Below are 23,225 nucleotides of genomic sequence, written 5' to 3'. Positions count from 1 at the left end.
TTTAAAATAGATCCTAACAAGTACATAGTTACAGTTTTATCAAAAAAATCTAAATTAAACAATCGTCATCGAACAATTCTTTTTCTATAATGTACATTTCTGCTGCTATTATCTATAATTGACTACTTCTAAAAAGTTGATCATAATTTTATCATAATTCAAATGGAAAATAGAAATGAGTTAATCAACATAATCATTTAAGCTTCCTTATTCTGCGGCATTACGCTGTCTCCATCGAAATTTTCAAAACTAGTGGAAGACATTTATCAAATTTTTCCCACCGAAATAATTTCCAATATGTAAGTATTTCTACAGTAAAGATTTATTTACTTGTCTTCAATCAATATTATTGTTTTCTTTATAAATATCTGCACAAATAATTAATATATATAATAAATTTTGGTAAATATAATAAAAAAAATTAAACAATAATTTGAATATTTATTTTATTTAGCATCAAGAACTTTATAAGCTTAAAATCATACCTGTGACTGCACCGCAATTTAATTTGGACGACAAGTCATGCAATACACTTTTTAAATCAAAATATGAGTTTCTGCAGATCCAATGAACCTGCAATGAACATTTTTAAAACTAGCAAAAACAAAAATTGTGGTTCATGACTGTTATCAAGCAGAAACAATATTTTAAAACTTTTTTTTCTGTGTAGAAACTACCAATTTTCTTGCGATTGCCCCAGAGTGGCAACACTGTAACGAAGGTCATATGTTTTTGAAGTTTTAAGAATACGGCAACATTGAATCGATTGCAAATTATTTGCAGAATTATTCTCTAATAATTTTCCCATAACATTTTATTTTGTAAAAATTGCTAACATTTTCTACACGGGCACAAAAGTATAAAAAAAGAAAAACAATAAATATATTTTGTTGTTTCATATGAAAATAATAGTAAAAAACCAAACGATTATACTGAAAAAGATCGCACGTTCGTAATAAATCTTAAAAAATTGAGATAAAATATTTGTGATAGTCGGTCAGCTGAATATTCTGGTAAATAATAATGTGCACGGATTTGTTGTGAATATAAATTATATAATTAATAACTTGTATATTGTTTTTTACAATTATTAGCGCCAGCTGTCAGTTTTTGTTTACAAATTTGCATTGATTAGAAGCAGTTTTCCAATTGGACATTGTGACCAAAGATTTAAAAAAACACGACTAAACAAAAAATTATTGCAAAACTGATTGTTGCCAATTTTTAAAATAAAAACCTGAAAAATGCCAAAAAGTTAACAAAACAAGGCTAAGAGAATCTTTAAAAATTAAACCAATGACCGATGCGGTTGTAGGCTTTCGATTATAAGCATATCCTGATAATATATTGCCATTAAGCACAAAATGATTACTGAACAAAGTAAAATACAACAAACATCAAGCGCACAACATCAGCACCAACATGAACTTGGCAACATTCCTATGAACAACACAACGGTCTTCGTAGAACGTTTTTTTGGGGCGTTCTATTGGAAAGAATTTGCTTGCGGATGCGGTGCCGCATTCGTTAACATTGGCATTACGTATCCCATTTATAAAATGATATTTCGCCAAATGCTGCACGGTGTTCGCATTTCATCCGCCTTCGGTCAGCTTCGGCATGAAGGATTGTTGTATTTATACCGCGGTATGTTTCCTCCCCTCGCACAAAAAACTATCTCATTGTCTATAATGTTTGGGGTTTTCGATGGTACGCGCCGTTATCTGCTTGACGATTTTCATATGAATGCGTACAAAGCGAAACTAATAGCTGGAATGGCAGCGGGTACCGTAGAAACGTTGTTACTTCCATTCGAACGAGTTCAAACACTATTGGCGGACTCAAAATATCACAAGTATTTTGCGAATACACAACGAGCGTTTGGGTGAGTATAATTTATTTTTGATTTTTAAATAAATATCACCATGTTCTCATGTTAATGACGCCATGGAAAAAATAAATATAGAGTAGGAAGGTCATTTTGCAAAATAACAATCTTCGAACACCATCACCAATGCGGCTTTATGGTCGTTCAATGCACCAGGATCCAATATCCAATGCCGCACACTCCGCTCTAAATTGAAATCCTCAGGGTAGTCGCAGAAGAGGTAGACCAGTTAATACTTGGTAGATGTAGAGGCACTAGAAGCAGGCAATAAATTTAAAACATAGCTTTAGACAAAATAAAATGGAGATAATTTGTTAAGGCCCTATGCTCCTAAGAACTATGGGAATTAATATATATACATATGGTCCTCTGAAGTTAAAACGCTGATTTTATCATATATTTGATATTTGTTATCAGATCGAAACATTGTTTATATCGTTGAAAGCTTTTGGACATAGCTACAAAATGGGACATAAAGCATCCCAAATTATTAACACATTTAGACACTAGTGAATGGTATGAAAAGCTAATAATCGATTTTCGACTTTTCGATCAACCATTTTCATTTGGATTTTTACAGTCGATAAATCGAACCCAATAATCGACTTGCATTTTTGGGAAGTATAGGAAATGACCCATATACGCTATAATTACGGATTAAAATCATATTTTGGAATAGTATTATAACTCCTTTATGTTGAGGTGCTCATTTTATAAACCGTAACGGCAAACATTTGACAATTTTATGGAAAAAATTTCGTAGAGCTTTTTATAAAAATTTCTTAAGGTTGAACAAATTTCGCATTAACAAATGAGGTCCTCCATGAATATTTTCCGATGTCAGCTGAAGATTAATATATTGCAAATTTTAATGAAAGCAAAAAACGTAGACAATATTAAAAATTCCGGAATTTTATTTCTATTTCGATTAATCGTTATCAAAAATCGATTTCAGCATAAAAATCGGAGTATATAATCGATCACGAAATAATGGTTTTTAGATCCTGAAAATCGATTTTCGACCATAATCGTAATCGATTTACCATTCACTATTAGACACAGTTCCGGATTTTCTATATTTGATCCGAAAAATATTTTTCTTGATAAAATTCGCGTAAAATATCGAACACGACGAGCAAAAAACGTTTTCTTTTAAAATTTCATTATTTTTATTACAGAAGATCGCCATGAAATTAGGTCGCGTGATTTCATTCTATTTGAAACTTATTTGTATTGAATACCAACATTTTAAAGAATTTTCGGAAGTGGACCTTTTATGGTATTTATGAAATCGCCATGAAATGTATGCTAGTGTAGGTCAAAATTAGACATCTGCAGCGAGTAAGTTTTTTTCTTCATGTGTGAAACTCGCTGTCGAATATAGTATTTGTTTGTACTCTAACTCACAGCACAAGTAGTGAAGTAAAGAGAATGTTTGCTTATTAAATACAAGTAAGTAGACGAAGTTAAGAGAATACCGAAATAAAGCCGAAATTTAGCATTCATGCAATGCAATATTATGTTCGAAAATTAGAAATCAATTTCGAAAATTTGCATTATTTATTTTATTCATTTATGTCCGAAAATTGTTTAAAACTTAAAATAATCTCTAGATCATGCATAAACCTTATGAAAATGCAATATTATATTCGAAAATATTTTAATGATGTTAAAATAATCTCTAAATAATGAGGATTCTTAAAAATTCTCCCCATATAGCTCCTAGTTTGATAGTAACTATTTTCCATAAAGAATGTTATTGCGGAAAGTATTTTATAATTTAAAGACTATCAACTTTCATCTTCCATTAGAAATATGTTCCCGTAAATACTTTTTTATTTAATCGCTTCCATATAATAATCAATAATAGCCTTAATATTTTCATTTCACAATTTCTATATGTTGAAATTAAATTATTTATATAATAATCTTATTTTATACTTCAGATATGTGCTAACAAATCATGGATTCAAAGAACTGTATCGTGGAATAGTACCCGTGCTTTGGCGAAATGGCCCATCAAATGCCATGTTCTTTATATTGCGTGAAGAAGCTAGTTTACATTTACCACAAAGGGTAAACAGTATATTTTGAATAAAACTAAAAAAAAAAATATTAATCTATTCTGTAAATACATTTTTTTCAGTCGTCTGTTTCCGGAAAGGCGGCACAAGAATTCATAGCTGGAGCTGTTATTGGAGCCAGTACAAGCACTCTATTTTATCCGCTTAATGTTATAAAAGTGGCCATGCAAAGTGATATGGGACATCCATCAGAAAGTATGTGGAAAACATGTTTAAAAATATACCGTGACAGAGGCAGCAGTATTGCATATTTTTATCGAGGCTGTGGTTTTAATACGGCCCGTTCGTTTGTAAGTTGGGGCGTTATGAATACCGCCTATGAAAATTTAAAGCATCTCATGAGTACATATTAAATTATTGCAATTTGTTTTTAAAAATAACAATAACACTATTACCACCTCATAACATTCAGCCAAAGGTAAATTATAACTCTCGAAGCTAATCACTAATTTAATGTATTAGTTAACAAACAACAAAAAAATACAGAATTACAAAAAAGTAAGGCCAGAAATAGTATGTGTTGCTATTTTTTGTTGTCCTTATATTTATAGTTACTATTACCTATTTTAATTTAATTTTATATAATTTATTTATAAACAATTTTATGACCAATAAGACCAAATGACTGACTACAATTTGACTGGTTTGTGTAAAAGAGTACAAACTAACATACATAAGTACTAAATATGGTGGTCATCCATTTGATTTTCCTCTCGCTTAAGTATTTGCTTTAATAAGTTGTTGCCTTATTCTTCTAGGATACGAATATATTTTGTAAATAATTAATTAATGCCCATATGATGATATGCGTCATTTTCAAATTATATAAGGAATGTGTTTCATTTTAATTTTTGCAAATTTTGGACGCTAATACAATAAATTGTGTGTAAATACAATTGTTTATTGTATGTATTAAAGTAAAATGTATAAAATATCATTATATAAATACAAAATTCTTAGAAAATCTATTCATACAAACATAACATAGTTAATTAATATTGTTATTCTACCTACAACTTAAATAGCAATTTCTGCAAAACAAAAAAAGAATAAAATAATTTTATATATGTATAAAACAATAGTTAAATTATGAAGGAAAGCATTTATTCATATGTACTATTTATTATGTGTAACAAGATGAAAAATATTAACAATTAACGATTTTGTGAATATGTGTACTTTGTGTGATTTTATTAAGTTCTAAACTTTATCTATAGGTTTAGTTGATTGTTATTTTTAAATAAATTGGATTGATCAAAATATAACTCTTAAAACATTTTTTTTATTACCTACTAAAAAAACCTTAAAAATAAAAGTTGAGAAAAAGTCAAAAGATTAACTTGCCAAAAGCTATCGAAAAATCGATGGCACAATATCGACAAATTTTTGTCCTTACAAATCGGCCCACCCTAATGTATACATATTTATTTCCTTATACATATACATAGGTTTACAAATATGTTTAAGTAAATTTTTTCAATTCATTTTATAAAATATTAAAAAAATGAATTTTATTAGATTTGTTATGAATTAATTCAACAATGTATGAATTCCATTTGAATGAAGCAAACTAATTACATTTTGGGAATGGATTTATGGAATGAATGGCTCACATATTTTACTTCCGAATTAAGATTTAATGAATTAAATTAAAATTGAATTAATTAATTCGAAGCTCTGGTTTTGGTTAAAAGGTGTTTAACAGAAACATAGAGCGGAAACTCTCCTGTCAAAGACCTAACTCAGTTGTCAGTAACCTAAGTGGTGAAAATGTATTAGTAGAAAAAACTAAGTGAAAACTGAAACAACAATCGTATGTGTGATTATTTTGAGTTTTTTTTTTCGAGTGATTTTGTTTTCACATACAGCCCAATTATGAATAAAAATTCTCCGGGAGTTTTTTCCCTTTTCTCATTTTTCAAATTCAATGGGAAAAAAACTCCCGGGGAACAAACTCCAGCGGAATGTTTTATTCATAATTGGGCTGATAGTTTTTTTTACTAATACATTCTCAGCACTTAGGTTTCTGACAACTGAGTTAGACCTTTGACAGGAGAGTTTCCGCTCTATGTCTATTCTCTATGGTCATAACTATGTATGTAATAACACTAATATATGGAAACTATACCTAATATTTTTTTTTTGTTTTGACAACAAATTTGAATTATTATTTTTAAAATTTTTTGACATGACATCATATTCACGAAGCAAACAATTTCTTGTCCGCACATAAATTTGTATTGTGTGAACAACTGCATTATTGTGTGTGAACAACTGTGTATTGTGTGTGTGTTCACTCAAAAATTTAAAAACATTACAAAATAAACTATGAACATAAACATCGACACGTTTTCCACACACCGGAGAACATGAACAAATTTGAGTTCTGACGACAGACGGTTCTACGCACTAAGCAATAATGATTCAATATAAGCTGTCAAATTTGTTTCTTTTAAAATATTGCTTTTAATTTGCAAAACACATCAGATTTAATTCTGTTAAAAAAGACGAATTTAAACAAATTTAAATTACGTAAATAAATTACCTGAATATAAACATGAAGTTGGAAATAAAGTTGCTTTATTCTGCCGATGTTATTTCTCATGTTCCCCGTCTCCACACGCAAAATATTTCAGACTTTGTGTATGGCAGTACTACAAAGTTTAAACTTGAACCTGAACAGCAAATAGTGTTAAAGTTAGATTTGATTTATTATTAAATTGGCCAATTCGAAAATCCAACATAATCAAAAACCATTATTTTCGTTATAAATATCATATCAGTCATATTCGCCAACACAAATATGAATTATTAAATAAAAAATAAATTAAATTCGAAATCACAAATGTTTAAAAATTTTAATAGACAGTGTATTATGTTATAACATTTCTTTACACTTAGTTCAGACATAAACTAATGTTTATCTAATATATGAACCGGAGCTTATTACATTTCACTGTTGGTAGCAATGCAAAATGACATTTGCTGTGACAGCTTAGGACAGCTGAAGTACGGCCAACTTCGGGTTTCTTTCTTTTTGACGTGCTCTTTTAGAAAAAGTGGTGTGTATTTATTCACAAAATCTGTAAAAATTTCTAACATCTTTTGATTAAACTGAATTAAGTGTACAAATACTACAAATTAAGCATTTTAATAATGTTACCAAAGTGTGATTTAAGAAACCATCAATTTGGATTAAATGAAATAAAGCCTAGAAAAGTTTGTTGATGCTTGAATAGTTTGTTTTCTGTGCACTTGAAACAGTGATCGAAATTTTGGTTTGAAATCAATACAACACATTAATTATTTTATATGTGAGAAGATTGTCTAATAAAGTGTTATTATATTAAATTTACAGCTCAAATATGACCATTCGTCCAGCATATAGACCCAAAATCATAAAGAAGCGCACCAAGCACTTCATCCGTCATCAGTCGGATCGTTATGCTAAGTTGTCGGTAAGTAAACAAAGTTGTGTTTATAAATTTTGCTAAATTTAAATCGAGATCAATTGTCTAATTTACTTTTGTGTTTTTTTTTAATTCTAGCACAAATGGCGTAAACCAAAAGGTATTGACAACAGAGTACGTCGTCGCTTCAAGGGTCAATACTTGATGCCCAACATCGGTTACGGTTCCAACAAGCGTACCCGTCACATGCTCCCCACCGGCTTCAAGAAGTTCGTTGTCAACAATGTTAAGGAACTCGAAGTTTTGATGATGCAAAACCGTGTTTACTGTGGTGAAATCGCTCACGGTGTCTCCTCCAAGAAACGCAAGGAAATCGTTGAGCGCGCCAAGCAATTGTCTATCCGTTTGACAAATCCCAATGGTCGTGTTCGCTCACAAGAGAATGAATAAACATTTTAAGTTTATCCTAATTTTTACACTGCTTATTCATTAAAGATCTGAATATAAGAAAATTAGATTTTAAAAAATCGTGTGTGTGTGTTTATTTCATTATATACGGACAAGATTCGTTTGCCAAGTTTTAAGAAGAAAAAAAATATCGAAATACCTATACAGCAAGAAATAATCAATACATAGTGAATTTTAAACCAACGTTTTTACATTCAACATAAAATTATCGGATGAAGTGTATCTTAAAGTATGTTCACATTGTTGGTGATCACTGAGAAGTCGATGTTTCTACATTGAATAAATGTTTAACTAAATCCAAGGAACAAATCACGATCATCAGCACATTTTAAATTTGTAGAAATTTGAACAAATCAAGATATTACAGGGACTATTTTCATAATTATTTTGCTATTAATATTCACATTATATGTATTGGTCATTCTACCCTGGGATAAATCGGATAGATTCGGATTTAATTAAATGTGTAATTTGTTTACATATTAGATCAGGATTAAAAACATTCAAAATATCGTTAAAAAAACGTACGTTTTAATTTTGTTTTTAACAAAACGTACTTTTTTACTTTATTTTTTAACAAAGGGTTCTTTTTCCGATATAAAAATGTTTTTATATCAACATCCTTAACATTTATTCTGGTTACTTATGACAGTTAGATGTATCTATTGATAATTAAGAAACTTGTTACTATTTTCAGGTTCATTCAGTTTTTAAGGGTGCTAAATAAATAAAACTTCCCAAAAATTTTAAATGAGCAAAAAAAGTACATTTGGTTCTGTGGCTCCTCATATTTACTAATATTCAATAAAGTCTTTAAAGGCAAACAATTCTAAAGTTTTTATGTTTGTAATTAAGAGAACTATTAACAACTAAATTATCTTTTTTTGTTATTAAAAAATGGAGAAAATTAAACTTAACCAGCTAAAATCACAAATATCTCGTAAAATAATTATTCGACCTTAAATGTTTTCATACCATTTAAAAATGCTTACCTATATTACAATTATTACCGAAAACTTCGAATCAACATCTTCAATATTATAGAAAGTCTTCGGACATGCTGAAGATTATTTACCTACGCACAGTGGCTCATAATCGTTTTTCATCGGCCAAAACTCAGTAACTTAAATCGATAGAGATATTTAAAAAAAATTTGTTGTTAAAGATATTTAAAAAAATTGTCTCCAATAGCTACGGATTGTGTCGAGAAGCTGCTTCCCATATTTCTAATTTTTTTACTTATTAATGGCAAAAAATAAAAATGCTTAATTTACCTCCAGGTACACTTTTATTTATTTTACAAGAGAGACAAAAAAACGTATAGGTTCTAAAATTTTGAACTTATAAGAATTTTGTAAATGACAACAAATTCAGAGCGCCATTGTTTATAACAGTGTTAACCTACATGTGTTTGTCTTAAGCTGCCCACACACGGGTTTTGTTCGTGTTCGACTTGTTAATGGGGCTGTGCGCGCACAAAATCATAAGTAATTAAAAATTATCAATCACAAATCAGGCGAAGAAATCATTCCATGTGCGGCCATCTTTATATGTTTTCATACGAAAGTGTAGTTACACCTTTTAAGAAGGTGTAACTTGTAGTTACGCCCGTTTGAATTTATTTAATAAAGTCATTATTTTTGATTGTATGAGTCTAAAATTTAGCTTTAACATGTAGTGCGATAAAACGAACAATAATCAATTAAAAAATGTATTTCGAAGTTTTGTGCAGTTAGGTCCGTTTGCATTTATGGTGACGAAATAATTCATTTACACAGTTACAAGAAGTGGACACAGAGTTGAAGCTCAAAAGAAGTAAAAAAACAAAGCCTAAAATTCTCCAAATATTTTCGTTTTATGTCTGAAATAGTAAAAGTGAAATTCCTCAACTCAATGGGAAGAGAGTTCCATAACCTACATGTTCTTATTAAAAATTAACTTTCAAATGTACAGTAGAGTGTGAGATAAACTAATGGCTCGATTATGTATGGAAATCGAACTTAAGTTGCGTTGCCTAAGGGCAACAAAATAATACAGCTGCCAGTTGCTGACAACGCAACTTTAGTTCGGTTGCCATCCAAAATAGACCCAAAAATAACCTGAAAATACATTATAATATACGTGAAATCTTCCAATCCCGAGGATACTTTGAAGTTTTTAAATTTGTTGTGATGTATTCTCATAATTTTCAAAGGAATCCTATCGGGACCTACTGCGTTGGACTTTATAAAAGAAAATTTTATTGAAGTGAAATCCGGGGTAGAATACTATTGTTATTTCGCTAAAATAAGACTTAACAAATATTTTTTAATTTTTCATTGAAAACGATTGTCCATCAACAATGTTCAAATCCAATAGCGGTATTCATAATGTAGAGTACTTGGCCTAGTAATAAAGCAGAAAAGCTATTTTTTGACAAACATTTCAATTTCTAATGTATTTTGTTTTTATTTCTTTTGATATTGTGCTCTTTTACTACATTACCAGGCCAAGTACTCTACATTGTGAATACCGCTAATATGTATTACTAAATCTTATTTAAATTCGAAATAAAAATCGATTTTTCAGATTTAAGTGCTATTCACTAAATTTGGAAATGTTTGAACATCGATAAATGTAGATGAAAATATATCGATTATTCCTCAGTAGTTAAAAGCAGTAAAAGTTGAATGTTTTTATTTATAAAATGAAACAACAAAAAATTTTATATAACAAAGTTATTTAAGGATTACATCGTGTACATCCTGCAAATGATGTTCGAGACCGTTCTTTGCATCATACTTCTTATTGCATATGACACAAGTATTATCGCTATCGTAATTATCATTTTCCACCAATATTCCAATAGACTCCTCGGTCTCAGTTTCTTTCGCCTCTGGAGAATTTTTGCTACTACCAATTGTACTTGTAGGGCTAGCGGATGATTTATCACCCCAATGCGTCTTTAGATGCATTTTAAGCGTGTAGCGTTCAGTAAACGACTTTGAACACAAGTGACAATAATGTCGCGGTCGATTTTCCTGATGTATGAGCAGATGGTGAGTGTATGTTTTTCGTGATTTAAATGATTGATTACAGATCGCACAAATGAGTGGATTTTCTTCAGCTTCGTGACGCAAACGATGATTGTACAACATGTTGTCAAGGGAAAATCGTTCGCCACATTTTTCACATTGGAACTTCTTTTTATCCCAGTGTATACGCATGTGTCTTAAAGTATTTACAGGGCGCGTAAATCGCTTGGGACAGTAGCGGCATTCATTTTCTGTTTTACCTTCGTGTATGTTCATATGCAATTCAAGATATTCTTCATCTTTTCTTGATACTCCGCAAATTTTACAAGTAAATTGCTTAACATTATGACATTCGCTCATATGATTCTGCAGAAGATATTTTGATTTTAAAACTACTCCGCAAATTACACATTCTAGGCTATGGCGTTTGCGTTCAGTTTTCGTATTGTGACTATCTGGGGATATGTTACTGCTGCCGCCTTTAGTACTGTCTGTAGCTGGCTGTTCTATGTGATCATATACCGTTTCTTCTTCAATAATAACGTCATCGTCGATTTCAATTAATTCTTCTTTTGTGTCAAGATTTGGATTGAACGCATCTACAAGACTCGGATCATCTTCGTCGTCTTCAAATTCAAGTTCAATGTCCATTGACTGCTCGTTTGCATCCTCCAGTGTAGATGTTTCTTCTTCTGGTTTTTCCATCAATGCATTTTGCAATAATACAGTAAGACGTTTTTGCGAGGAAAGAAGATTTAACATCAAATCGTCATAATCAGACATCTCCTTAAAACAATCTGCACAAATATAGGTTTCATTTTGAAAAATTAACTTATATTTAATGCAGTTTGCCAAATGTTGAAGGACAACGTGAAGGGGCTTTTGTGATGCTGGCACAACAGAAGATTGTATGTTATAAAACTCAAGGTTTTGCTTAACGGTATCATTTCCGCACAAAAAGCATAAACTGACAGTTTCCATGATAATTTAATTTTCACTGCTCTAATCTTAATTTGAATCGATTTTTATACCAAAAATTTCACTTCACTATTATTGGAGACGAAAAACCAATACACAATTGTTAATACGTTCATCGATGTCACAAGTGATGTCAAAATATAAAAAAACGTCAACAATGCTAGAGCTACCAGCCCTTGTTGAATTACACTCTACGAAATTATTATAATTATATGTATGTATTTTGTTTAAAAATTTCTGCGGTTATTTACTAGAGTTCTATAAGTCGATTGCTCAAACAATCATCTTTTTGCTGTAAAAAGTCAAAATCGACAATCATTTACGTTATCCCAAAAAAGTCGATAATAAATTTTGAATTTGTGTTGTAAAAATTTTATAAAATGCGTTTTTCTCATTAATAAATATGTATAGCAAAAATCGACTTTTACATTATAAAATGTAGCATTATGTGTAGCCTATTAAATTGTTTTTCAAAAGTCTATTCTCTATTTCTCTTTTTTGGTGACATTAATTAAATGTTTTTGAGAAATCATATTTTAAATCAAATCTGAGAAATGTTTGTCGTTGGCCTAAAAATATATTTTTCTGCAGCAATTTTGTTTTATTATAAACCATATTAATATGGCAACTACATTTATGTGCATCCAATGATGTGTATTTTGCGATTACTTATTTGACAGAGCTATTATTTCACTTATATTTACAAACTGTAAGAAGAAGACTCATCAGAGATATAAAGCTAAACAAAAATTTATTCCTTGGAATTTTATTTCTTTGAAATATTAGAAAAACAGATTTTTTTCAAAAATGGAAAAAATTCTCACACCAAAGTGTCACATTTGTCAGGAAACCGACTTTAGGGCACTTTACTGCGATGAAGTGTATAAAGCCAGGGCTCCAAAATCGCAGAAAACCATACTTGATATAATCAGGCACATTTCCAGAGTTCTTAAGGTGACATTCACTGTGCCAGCTCGAGCACGAGTATGTACAGTTTGTTACAAGGAGCTAGTACGATATGATTGTTATGTTGTTGAACTCTTGGAAGTTCAAAAACGATTAAGTGACAAAATAAATGCCCGCGTAAAAGGCATTAAATTGCCAAAGCCAGTGGATAGGCCTGTTGATAAAGAAAAAAAAGATATAAAACAAGAAGATAACGAAAACTTTGACGATGATGATGATGGAGGCGATGATGATGGTGAAATTGAAGCTATTGAAGATAGTGACGACGACGATAATGATGCATTTGATGATGACAATATATTTGTTGATCCCGATGTAGATACAGAGCCTTCAGCGAGTGGCCAGCAAGAACAAAAAGTAAGTGTCGAAAATCAACAAGACAATTATCCATGCCCAGTTTGTAATTTAAAATTGAAAAACCAACGAGCACTAGACTATCATCTCGATAAAGACCACAAAAATCGAGTTACATGTACTGTATGCGGTGTGCAAGTTCGTAACGATGAATATTTAGTTTTGCACATGAACATTCACAATGGAAAAACAGAAAATGATTGCAGCTTTTGTGGCAAAAGTTACGCTCGTCGAGTAAATGTAATTCGACACATGCAGGTACATTTCAACAAGAAAAAACATCAATGCGAACGTTGTGGCATGTTCTTTTCTCAAACGACTATTTTCTACAATCATCGTTTGCAACATGAGGCCGAAGATAATCCACTTATATGCCCCGTGTGCTCTCAAACATTTAAAACTATACGCACATATAAACGTCATATGGTTACGCATCAGGAGGATCGTCCACGTTACAACTGCGAATTCTGTGGCAAAGTTTTTGTCGACAAGTACACACTCAAAATGCATGTTCGAACTCATCATACAAGTACTACAGGCGGAGACGAGTCAGAGGAGCAGTCTGCTACACAAGCTCAGAAAAAAGTAAAGACTGCACCTGCTGAAGAACCCGATCATGTTATCTTTACTTGTGTCATTTGCCAACACATATTCGTAAGACAGGATTTATTTGCGGATCACATGCAAAATGTTCACGATGTTGTTATGGATTCATAAGCATGTGTTTATGAAAATCATCATAGTTAGAAATAAGTCTCCATTAAAATATAAATTAGTTTTAGTTTATTAATAAAAAAAAATGTTGCTAAAAATGATTTTATGTTATTACAACAATAGACATTATAAGAGGTAAAATTATTAATGCGATATGAACAATTTCATCTAGAACCGAAAAACCGTACTTAGCGTATTTATGGACCGAGTGGTTTTAATTCCATACGATATCTGGGGGGTTATTTTGTAATTCGAAACACTAAAAATACAATATATAAAGCACGAATTTCTTTTCGAAACGAATTACATAAAAACACCCCTAGAAGTTTCGCAAAGTTAATTTGTATGTATAAATTTTAGGTCAAAAATCGATGTAGTCGTGGGTTTTTACTTATATCTTAGCTATTTATGGGCCGATTTTGCTTATTTTCAATATCTGCTTCTGTTGAACCTATTTCAAAAAACAAATAATCAACTCCGCTATCGCATATGAAGCACTTATGTTGAAGGGTATAAAAAGCCTATTTATATATAAGATATCTCGATGTCGAACATTCATGTTCACTAATTGATGTTATTGACAATTTATTACGTATTTAAACACTCTTTTTTGGGTTGCCATTAATAAACTAAAATTCAATCCGGGAAGACTTTGGATTGGATAATGGGTCTATTTACGTATTTTCTTATGTGTAACAATAGATGGGAGTTTAAAGTTTTGACAGCATATGTATATCTGAGATTTCGGCTAAAGTGTGTTGTACACCGCTTGCCTTGTATAGTTTAGATTGCTACATACCGCTAAGCGTAAGGATCAACTAGGCTAATTCACTTTTGATAAAGCATATTCAGTACTATAAAAAGTAATTTATTTAAATTTCTTTATTAGGTATTTTTACTTCAAAGGCGTACGAAGTTACCCGTATCATATAAAAAAATTAATCTGTTGACCGGTTTAATAACATTTGCTTTTATATTAAATTATATTAAAGTATTTATAAAAAATATATGTATGTATTTATTTCTCTCAATATCCATCATCAGAAATTTCAATTTCATAATCAGCATATTTAGTTAGTAAAATTTTTTTAGATTCCGAATGATCTGCTTTTCCGTAACCCTGAAATTTAAATTAATGAATACATTAACATATCAATAGAGTTTCTTAATAGTTAAAAATTCAGAAGAAAATATAACCTGAGAGTATCCATAAACCTTAATACGCTTGGCATCTGGATTGTGGTCAATTCTACCTCCACCCAAACACTCTGTATCAAGACCTAAGCCCTGGCAGGAAGTGCTAGCACGCTCATAAATATCAGCTAAAAACAACAACATATGTACATAATTGTATAAACATTTACTCCAAAATATATGCAAGTACATATAACAAACTTACAGTGCCATTCACAATCGCCGTAGCCCCGAACAATCAATTTGCTTGGTTCTTTACCATCAGATGTCTCCTTACCGTACACTTTAATAAGCACATATTTGAAAATACCTTCTTCAATGTCAACACTTGGAACAGCATTTAATTTTGCATCAACCATATTGCATAAGTTTCGAATACAAGCTGCAATTGATATTTAGGAAACGATTTATTATATTTATAATTTAAAATAGTATTCTGTATATGTATGCTATAATGTATAATAATAATAATGCTGTATTTATAATTTTTGGGTCTTACCGGTAGATTTTGGTAGAAATGCCGCTGGTGCTCGTTTTGCTAATAGCTGTACAGCTGACTTTAACATATTTTTCTTTTGTCGTCACTTATTGTTAAACTTTCATGTCAAAACTATTAATGATGCACTACCCAACAGTTCCGGGTGACTGTCCCGAGCTAATGATTTTACCTATTATTTAGGGTCACCACTAGTTACATAAATAGCTACGTGGCTAGTTTAAACATGTGCGTGTCCTAAGCAGGAGTATTTATTCTACATAGATTTCAAAGAGACTATTATCTGATAGCTGTCCCAAAGTGGTAAACGCATGTTATCTTACTAGCTACCTAACTGGTTACTTGATTAGCTATATAAATAGTTATTTTAGCCTATACGTGACCTAGGCGAGGAGCTAATTGATCCCTAATATTCAGTATATATATTGAAGAAGGTATTTTCAAATACATTATACAGTCCACTATAGCCGGAAAACCCCAAGTAGTGGCAAAAAATATTTCACCGACAAACTAGCCTAACCAAATATGGTATGCAGTCTCCTACTGTCAAAAAATTTGATTTGAGTAAATATGGGCGGCCCACGCCCCCAATTTTGTAGGGTTAAACCTTATAAAAAATATGAACTTACCTTTTGCAAAAGCAGCATTAAATCGAGAGTTTGCAATTATTTGCTGGAACCAATCCTGCATATACCAGTTACAATAAAAGTAGATGATGTTTACAGTGGATCTTGGACAAATGATTTTTTGTTTCAACAGGATGGCGCTACATGCCATATGGCGACCGTAACCTCCCATGTCAATTAGGGCCACGTGAAGCCACTGGTTTATGCTGATAAACAATTGACTCCTTGAAGGCCAACATTGTTCGTGTTATTAGTCACATTGATTTTTATTTGTTTAATGTGATGTTTTTAAAAAACATGCGAATACTTTGGGTGGAAATTTTACGTGTTTTGTTACTATTATGATAAATATTTGTCAAGTATAGAGATACATTGACTACTTGTAAAACTGCAGGGTATCATCGGCGTTTCTGTTGTTATTAGGGCGGGTCGATTTGTAAGGCCAAAATTTGTTTATATCGTGTCATCGATTTTTCGATAGCTTTTGGCATGAGGAAAAAAAATTCCACTACGACATATCAAAAAAATCATTTTCGAGGCGCCCAAATTTCAGAAAAAGTAAACAAATTGACTTCTATTTTTAAGGTGTTTTAGTAGGAATCTTATTCCATAGTGGAAATTTTTGTTGGAGCTATCGGTACTCGATTCGATAATGATATTGTAATAAGTAAATTTCCATTATGATATACAGTGTTTCATGTAAGTACACGAATTTTGTTATATGAACTATGAAAAGAAAAGTGATTTTATACATACAGCCCAATCATGAATAAAAATTGCGCGGGAGCTTTTCCCCTTTTAACATTTTTCCTATTAAAATTTAATGTTAAAAATGGAAAAAAACTCCGGCGGATTTATTTCCCAGTCTAAACCTTGGGGTATTGTATGAAGGAAATGTTTTTTGTTATAAGGAATTCATATTTGAACGTTCCAGGGTCGAATATTGTGAATGTTTTTGTTGGAAATTAAATTAATTGAATTAAGCCTTGCAAAATGGACATATTTACCTGTCCGTATTAGCAGTAATAAATTTCCAACACAATCTGCAGGTATACAACATCAAAACGTGCCATGACTGAATCTATTCATTATATGTAGATGATTTTATGTTTTTAACAAAAAGGATTTCAGACCTCCAGTACAATATATATAGGGCAGGGAGTTTTAATTAAATAGACAGCAGTGAGCTGACTTTTTCAGAGGGAAAATTTTGTACGAGCTAGGTCTAGTTGGTCAGACTAGTATCTCTACTTTGATTTCGGACCATAAGGTAACAATTAGGTATTTCAGATATTTCTTTATTAGATATTTCTACCATATGGCATTTTAAAGACCTCAGTGCTGCCAGACTATCTAATTTATCACTACAGACCACATTTTGATGTCTTCATCTACTACATAAACGAGCCGGTGTTTATGTAGTAAGATTATGTGCCAGATTCCATTGTACTAACTCTCTAGCATAGTGCTGAACTGTAAGAGAGCTCTTGAAGCGCTCTTTGATATATAAACAATCAGATTGTGTTGGGTACCATGGCACTGGCTAGTAGGACGGATTGTAGGATGTCCAGGCCTATTTGGCCAAAATTAGGTGCAAAGGCAACCAGAATACTAATTGTGTTGAATAGGAAAAGTCTCAGGGTCTCCGAGAGGAAGTGTACTTCTTATAGTAAACACCCGTTCAAATCTATATCTATCTTATTCACTATATGTAATTTTAATGTAGAAGTTTTTGCCTCAAAGGTCCCGATAAGAAGATCCATGCGCCTTTTACAAAATCAAGTTTTCATTTTTAAAATAAGATTTTTTTGCTCGTAAAAATAAAAATTAGCTTCAGACTTTTATGTAAAAGCCATAACTGTTACGGTCCCTTGTCTGAAACATAGTATGTATTTATAGTACTAATCTGTGGTTCAGTCATTTTCATTGGAAATGTTGGAGGAACGTAAATACTTTGTGTGATTTACTTTGTTGACAGTGAACCAGAATATAAGTTTCTGTTCAATATGACTTGTATGTGGTTCAATCATGCTTTCCAGAACTCAAAACTGTATCCATAAAGAATAGATATAGAGCGGAAACTCTCCTGTCAAAGACCTAACTCAGTTGTCAGAAACCTAAGTGGTGAGAATGTATTAGTTGAAAAAACTATGTGAAAACAAAAACAACACTCGTATGTGTGATTATTTTGAGTAATTTTTATGTTTGAGTTTTTTTCTAGTTTCCGCTCTGTTTCTCTATGACTGTATCAACTCAAAATACAACAAAATTTTAATAAAGGCTCAAATCAAAATATGTAATACATTTTCTATGAAAATATACGATGCATTTACATACATATATTTCAACTTTTGTACTAACTCAAAATAATACCTTCTTGTTGAAGAAAGAGTAATCGGAATACATACGTTGACATTTTTACAGTAGATGATTGATTTTAAAAATTTTGTTGACCAGTTATCGTTACCTCTAAATTTCCATTTCAGCTTGATAATCGTTACCTCAAAATAACTGCAATACAGTTAATGAAATAATCAAAAATACCGTTTTATGTCGAGATTTTTTTGGGCTAAATATGATATACGAGCTAACCATTTATCTAAATAAACGAAAATCTGGGCTTACAAAATAAAGGTTCTAATCTTTCTATAATATTAAGGTAACAATATGAAAATCATTAAAATATAATTTATTATTTCCATAATTGAGTTTATTGAACTCTTAAACAAATTAAAATTTCATCTTATTTTTTCTAAATTTTAATAATCGTTTGTCAGGCCAAAATAATCGTTGATAGAAATACCGTTGCCGACACTCAAAATACCGGTTATCTTTTCACCGTTTCGAATCGATAATCTTGCAAATTAAGCTAAGCCTCTTATTTAGAATTCGAATAAATTTTTTAACACGTTTTTTTTTATTTTTTTTAATAAAAAATACTTCATCATGCAAGATATAACAAATCAATATTTAAATGTGGAATTTATTCGGTACTAAACTGGCTACCGTTACGCCTAAATGTCATCTTATTGTTCGTCACATCAAAATGATCGTTTTCATTAAAATACTGTAACCGAAATAAGTCAAAATACCTTTTAATTTTTAATCTTTTTAATTTATCAAAAAACAGTAACCTAGGCTGAAAACTTATATTTCTCAATATAAAATATCTATTCTTTTGATGTGGAATTTATTTATTCGACCTAGACTGTCTTTCTCTAATCCCCACTATAAACAATCATGTAAACAAAATTAAAGTGCAACGTTTTTCTTATACACACTATTGTTAAAAAAAACTGCCATTTCTCAGATATCACCATTTTCAAAGACGAACACAACCAATCACACAATTACCACTTCAAACAAATTAGAACTCATTTATGTTTTATGTATTTTTTATGTTTTTTAAAAACTTACATCAGTTTTTTTTTATTAAATCACGTTTTATATTTGTAAAATATAAAAAAAACTTAAAAACACCTTGATGTCCTTTCTAAACAAATCGAGCAGCTTAGGCAACCAAAGCGGAAGCTGTGCTGGATTCGTATTTCCAGTTGGGTGGGAGGACACTCTTGGTCTTGTAGTAGCGGGCCAATCTGTGGATACGGGATTCAACCAAAATAAGACGGAATTTGCCATCCTTATCCTTGCGGTTACGTTCCAAATGCTTGCGGATGGCAACAGCCTTCTTGATCATGTGGTATAAATCTTCTGGGATGTCGGGTTTAAGACCAACGGATTTCATGATACGCAAAATCTTGTTGCCGTTAACGAAACGAACTTGAGCAACACCATGGGAATCACGAAGGATGATACCTGTAATTTGTAAAAACACAAAAGGCATTATAACAAACAGTCCTCATATGTAAACATAACCCTAAAAGTATTTAATTGTATGTGCGACTTACCAATTTTGGAAGGGGTCAAACCCTTTTTGCCCAATTTCTTGATTTGTTCCTTGACATCCTCAGCGTTGAGTTTCAACCAGGAGGGAACGGTTCTTCTGTAGGGCAGAGCTGATTGGGAAATACCCTTTCTGGAATAGTTGAAAAATAACAATATTTACAATCATTGATCACACTATATACGTTTCGTATAAATTAGTAAGCACAAATACGACACAACAGATGAGCGCTACACATGTGTACATGCATTTATAAATTCATTAATTTTTTCACGTTTTTATCGATTCATAAACCATTTTTCACTTGCCACGGATAATGTGCATATTATAGTTCATCTGTATAGTCATAAATTGTTCATAATTCACATAGAAATTAAATAAAATTAATTTTTTACCCTGGAGCGTGCATACGACCCATCTTGTCAGATTTTTATTCTACAGCAAAAAGAGCGAAACGGATGTTGCGGGTGAAACACCATGGCGAACGGCAGTGCTACCAACATAACAAAACAAAAAAATCTCTACAAAACAGAGATGTTAAAAAACGTAAAACAGAAACGTTTTTGAACTGAATGGAATTGAAATTTATTTGTATTAAATTTACAAATTAAATCTATATCAATTACAATTATACATAAAATTAAAAAAAATTATGGGTAATTGTAGATATTTTGGTCACGACATTTTAAAGGTCACGATAGTTGAGTTTAAATGATATTTTTAAAGTAATGGTTACTTTTTATATGCAATAATTTACCAAGTATCTTTGCGTACAATATTTAATAAAATTTTAATTTTAAAACGAAAGTCAATCATGCTCAGAACTTTTAACTTTAAAATCTTAACTACATATAGGTAAATTCTGTATTGTCAATGACCGTAATTCAAACTTTTTATATGTTATAATTTAACGTGTTTCTTTGCGTAAAAAATTACATTCATTTTTAAACATATTTTTAATTTATAGAATAAAAAAATAATTTAAATTCAGACAAACATTTTTCAGATATCAATTAAGTTTGATAAAGTATTTTTAAATGATTAACTATTTGAATAAATAAAGCAAGAATATGATCGGTTTTAACATTGCCTGTACTTAATTTTTTTTTGATTTATACTTTTCTGGAATAAACAAATTAGAGTATTATATTTGGCTATGCTGAATCTTATATACCCACCTCCAATATACTGACCCCGACTTTTTAAATTTTTTATAAAAACATTTATTTTTATCAGATTTTGCGTATTTTCAATACCAAATTTTATTGATACCATTATTCTATAGACATTTATATATCATAGAGCCATATTCCGGGAAGATATTTGTATAGATGCTAGAGAAATTATATACCGATTTTTAACACATATTGTTCTTTTTTAATTTTTTTAATATTATTAAAGAAAATTGCTAAATTAAAAAAAAAATCAACGTTTTTGGAGTTTTTCTCACACTTTGGACTATAACTCTGTTTCTACTTCACCGATTTTGGCCATTTTCAAGACATTGGAATCGAATCATTATTTTAGTAGATATTTACGATTTTAGCTGTTAATGGCTGTAAATGTGAAACAGTTTAGTTTTGAAAGTACTAGAAATAAGCGATCGGTATTAATAAATAGTAATAAATTAATTAAAATTACCATTTCAATTTCACGAATTTCATTTAAGGAAATTAAATACAACTCTGTGGTATAGCTAAACAATGTAGTGCTACCAACATTTCAATATCACATATCTAAAGTACACAAGCAAAAAATAATTACGAAGCCTCCAAGAAAAATGAAAATGGCGAAAAACCGAGTGCACAGTTTTTCTTAATTAAAAAATAATAAGAAAATCATTTTAAAATTAAACTAATCCATATTGATTATAATATTTTGTAATTAATAGCCAAAGTGTAATAGAAAAGTGTACAATAATTTGAATATATACAGAATAACTAATGTTTGAAAAAGTGCTGCAAAATTAACATTTAAAAAGCAAAGAAAAGAACTGATCTAATTGAAAAAGAGCATACAAATAAAATTTAAACACTGCACGCAAATAAGAATGTTTTAATTTTTTTAATTAGTTATACAAAAACAATATATAATTTACAGTTTGCCTAATTATTTAAGATATTTTTTTCATACTAAACAGTACATTGAAATAGTTTATGGTGCAAACATTTCGTGGCTGTTTTAAGACTTCTAGTAAAACACGCACACAAACAAAGTGTAAAAGAAAAAAAGTTGCGATTATACCGCCGCATAAAAAGCGGTATTTTTTTCTCTACTGAATTACCGGAGAAAAAATACCTTTATTTTTCTCTTTACAATCTTAAATTATTTAATATTGCTTTAAAAAGAAGAGAGAAAACAACAATACATAATTTATGTAGTTTTATTTGCATATTTTATAAAAGTTTAAACATTTTTTCCTGGATTAATTTTGTATGTATTTAATAACACCACTAATAGTACGACACAATATTTGTATATGTATGTTACAATTTAATTGAAAACTCGTAACAAAAAAGTGTGAGAAGCGGCGCAAACAAAAATGTCTGACGAATCCAGTGATTGTAGTGATATGAATTTTCGACCGTCGGGCAGCAGGGGAGGCCGTCAACAAAACCGTCAAGATCAGAAAAGAAAACGTCGTATTGTTATGCGTATTGAATTTGATGATTCGGACGATTCATCTTCAGCTTCCGATCGTACAAGTGATGATGAAGAAGATGACGTCAAAGCTAAACACAATAAAGGTAATGACCTTGACGATGACGGTCCCTCAAGCTCGGTAAAACTTCGTAGCCGGCAAAAGAAGCAAAATTTTAATAATGACGCCAACAATGATAATGATGAAGATTCAGATGAATTTCAACGTAATGCTGCTACTCGTCGTTTACGTCGTGGTGGCCGACGTATTAATGTTTTAGATGTTGGATTTTCAGATGGTTCTACAAGTGGCAGTGAGGTAAAGATTATTTTTTATAAAAAAAAACTGATTATTTCTTCTACAGTCTATTATTTTATCGTGAACTTGTTCGTTTATTCTTATTATAAAAACAATTTCTATTGGATTCCCTGTAAGCAATTCAGACAATATAAGGAAAATAAGAAATGAGTCATATTTTTTTCATTATA

General features: G+C 30.7%; 7 protein-coding genes across 7 annotated transcripts in view; 4 read left to right on the top strand and 3 right to left on the bottom strand.

Annotated features, from left to right (window-relative positions):
* Positions 1-780: 780 nt before the first annotated feature.
* On the top strand, positions 781-5,246 carry LOC135949011 (mitochondrial nicotinamide adenine dinucleotide transporter SLC25A51). Its single transcript, XM_065498469.1, has 4 exons — positions 781-1,013; positions 1,095-1,885; positions 3,835-3,964; positions 4,035-5,246. Exons 2-4 carry the CDS (start codon positions 1,365-1,367, stop codon positions 4,323-4,325), a joined length of 942 nt encoding a protein of 313 aa, XP_065354541.1. The 5' UTR covers positions 781-1,013; positions 1,095-1,364; the 3' UTR covers positions 4,326-5,246.
* A 1,711-nt stretch (positions 5,247-6,957) lies between these two features.
* RpL32 (Ribosomal protein L32) lies at positions 6,958-7,852 on the top strand. Its single transcript, XM_065511219.1, has 3 exons — positions 6,958-7,034; positions 7,331-7,430; positions 7,521-7,852. Exons 2-3 carry the CDS (start codon positions 7,338-7,340, stop codon positions 7,830-7,832), a joined length of 405 nt encoding a protein of 134 aa, XP_065367291.1. The 5' UTR covers positions 6,958-7,034; positions 7,331-7,337; the 3' UTR covers positions 7,833-7,852.
* A 2,558-nt stretch (positions 7,853-10,410) lies between these two features.
* On the bottom strand, positions 10,411-11,950 carry LOC135949010 (serendipity locus protein delta-like). Its single transcript, XM_065498468.1, has one exon. The coding sequence runs from the start codon at positions 11,843-11,845 to the stop codon at positions 10,568-10,570; it is 1,278 nt and encodes a 425-aa protein (XP_065354540.1). The 5' UTR covers positions 11,846-11,950; the 3' UTR covers positions 10,411-10,567.
* Positions 11,951-12,587: 637 nt separating this feature from the next.
* On the top strand, positions 12,588-13,974 carry LOC135949009 (serendipity locus protein delta-like). The gene has a single exon (XM_065498467.1). The coding sequence runs from the start codon at positions 12,650-12,652 to the stop codon at positions 13,877-13,879; it is 1,230 nt and encodes a 409-aa protein (XP_065354539.1). The 5' UTR covers positions 12,588-12,649; the 3' UTR covers positions 13,880-13,974.
* An 848-nt stretch (positions 13,975-14,822) lies between these two features.
* Positions 14,823-15,694, bottom strand: LOC135949008 (sex-regulated protein janus-A-like). Its single transcript, XM_065498466.1, has 4 exons — positions 15,570-15,694; positions 15,276-15,452; positions 15,074-15,198; positions 14,823-14,996 (listed from the first exon to the last, which is right to left on the bottom strand). Exons 1-4 carry the CDS (start codon positions 15,634-15,636, stop codon positions 14,904-14,906), a joined length of 462 nt encoding a protein of 153 aa, XP_065354538.1. The 5' UTR covers positions 15,637-15,694; the 3' UTR covers positions 14,823-14,903.
* Positions 15,695-19,569: 3,875 nt separating this feature from the next.
* On the bottom strand, positions 19,570-20,598 carry RpS13 (ribosomal protein S13). The gene is made up of 3 exons (XM_065511193.1): positions 20,492-20,598; positions 20,101-20,228; positions 19,570-20,008 (listed from the first exon to the last, which is right to left on the bottom strand). The coding sequence occupies exons 1-3, from the start codon at positions 20,512-20,514 to the stop codon at positions 19,704-19,706; spliced, it is 456 nt and encodes a 151-aa protein (XP_065367265.1). The 5' UTR covers positions 20,515-20,598; the 3' UTR covers positions 19,570-19,703.
* A 1,252-nt stretch (positions 20,599-21,850) lies between these two features.
* The window catches only part of LOC135960006 (uncharacterized), a 57,674-nt gene continuing 56,299 nt past the window's right edge, over positions 21,851-23,225 (top strand). The window contains exon 1 of the mRNA XM_065511183.1: positions 21,851-23,055. Coding sequence (XP_065367255.1) covers positions 22,639-23,055 — 417 coding nt within the window. The 5' untranslated portion in view covers positions 21,851-22,638. The remainder of the gene's footprint in view (positions 23,056-23,225) is intronic.

Source organism: Calliphora vicina, chromosome 1 (assembly GCF_958450345.1).
Source record: "Calliphora vicina chromosome 1, idCalVici1.1, whole genome shotgun sequence".
Lineage (NCBI taxonomy): Eukaryota > Metazoa > Arthropoda > Insecta > Diptera > Calliphoridae > Calliphora > Calliphora vicina.
Note: the sequence above shows the minus strand (reverse complement) of the source record. Positions and strands in the feature narration are given on the sequence as shown.

Coding starts and splice junctions, on each gene's coding strand:
- LOC135949011 (XM_065498469.1), top strand. CDS start 1,365: ATGATTACTGAACAAAGTAAAATACAACAAACATCAAGCGCACAACAT. Junction 1,886..3,834: donor AATACACAACGAGCGTTTGG/GTGAGTATAATT, acceptor TTTATACTTCAG/ATATGTGCTAACAAATCATG. Junction 3,965..4,034: donor GTTTACATTTACCACAAAGG/GTAAACAGTATA, acceptor CATTTTTTTCAG/TCGTCTGTTTCCGGAAAGGC.
- RpL32 (XM_065511219.1), top strand. CDS start 7,338: ATGACCATTCGTCCAGCATATAGACCCAAAATCATAAAGAAGCGCACC. Junction 7,431..7,520: donor ATCGTTATGCTAAGTTGTCG/GTAAGTAAACAA, acceptor TTTTAATTCTAG/CACAAATGGCGTAAACCAAA.
- LOC135949010 (XM_065498468.1), bottom strand. CDS start 11,845: ATGGAAACTGTCAGTTTATGCTTTTTGTGCGGAAATGATACCGTTAAG.
- LOC135949009 (XM_065498467.1), top strand. CDS start 12,650: ATGGAAAAAATTCTCACACCAAAGTGTCACATTTGTCAGGAAACCGAC.
- LOC135949008 (XM_065498466.1), bottom strand. CDS start 15,636: ATGTTAAAGTCAGCTGTACAGCTATTAGCAAAACGAGCACCAGCGGCA. Junction 15,453..15,569: donor ATTTCTACCAAAATCTACCG/GTAAGACCCAAA, acceptor TATCAATTGCAG/CTTGTATTCGAAACTTATGC. Junction 14,997..15,073: donor AGGTTTATGGATACTCTCAG/GTTATATTTTCT, acceptor TTTAAATTTCAG/GGTTACGGAAAAGCAGATCA.
- RpS13 (XM_065511193.1), bottom strand. CDS start 20,514: ATGGGTCGTATGCACGCTCCAGG. Junction 20,229..20,491: donor GGTCGTATGCACGCTCCAGG/GTAAAAAATTAA, acceptor CAACTATTCCAG/AAAGGGTATTTCCCAATCAG. Junction 20,009..20,100: donor TTTGACCCCTTCCAAAATTG/GTAAGTCGCACA, acceptor TACAAATTACAG/GTATCATCCTTCGTGATTCC.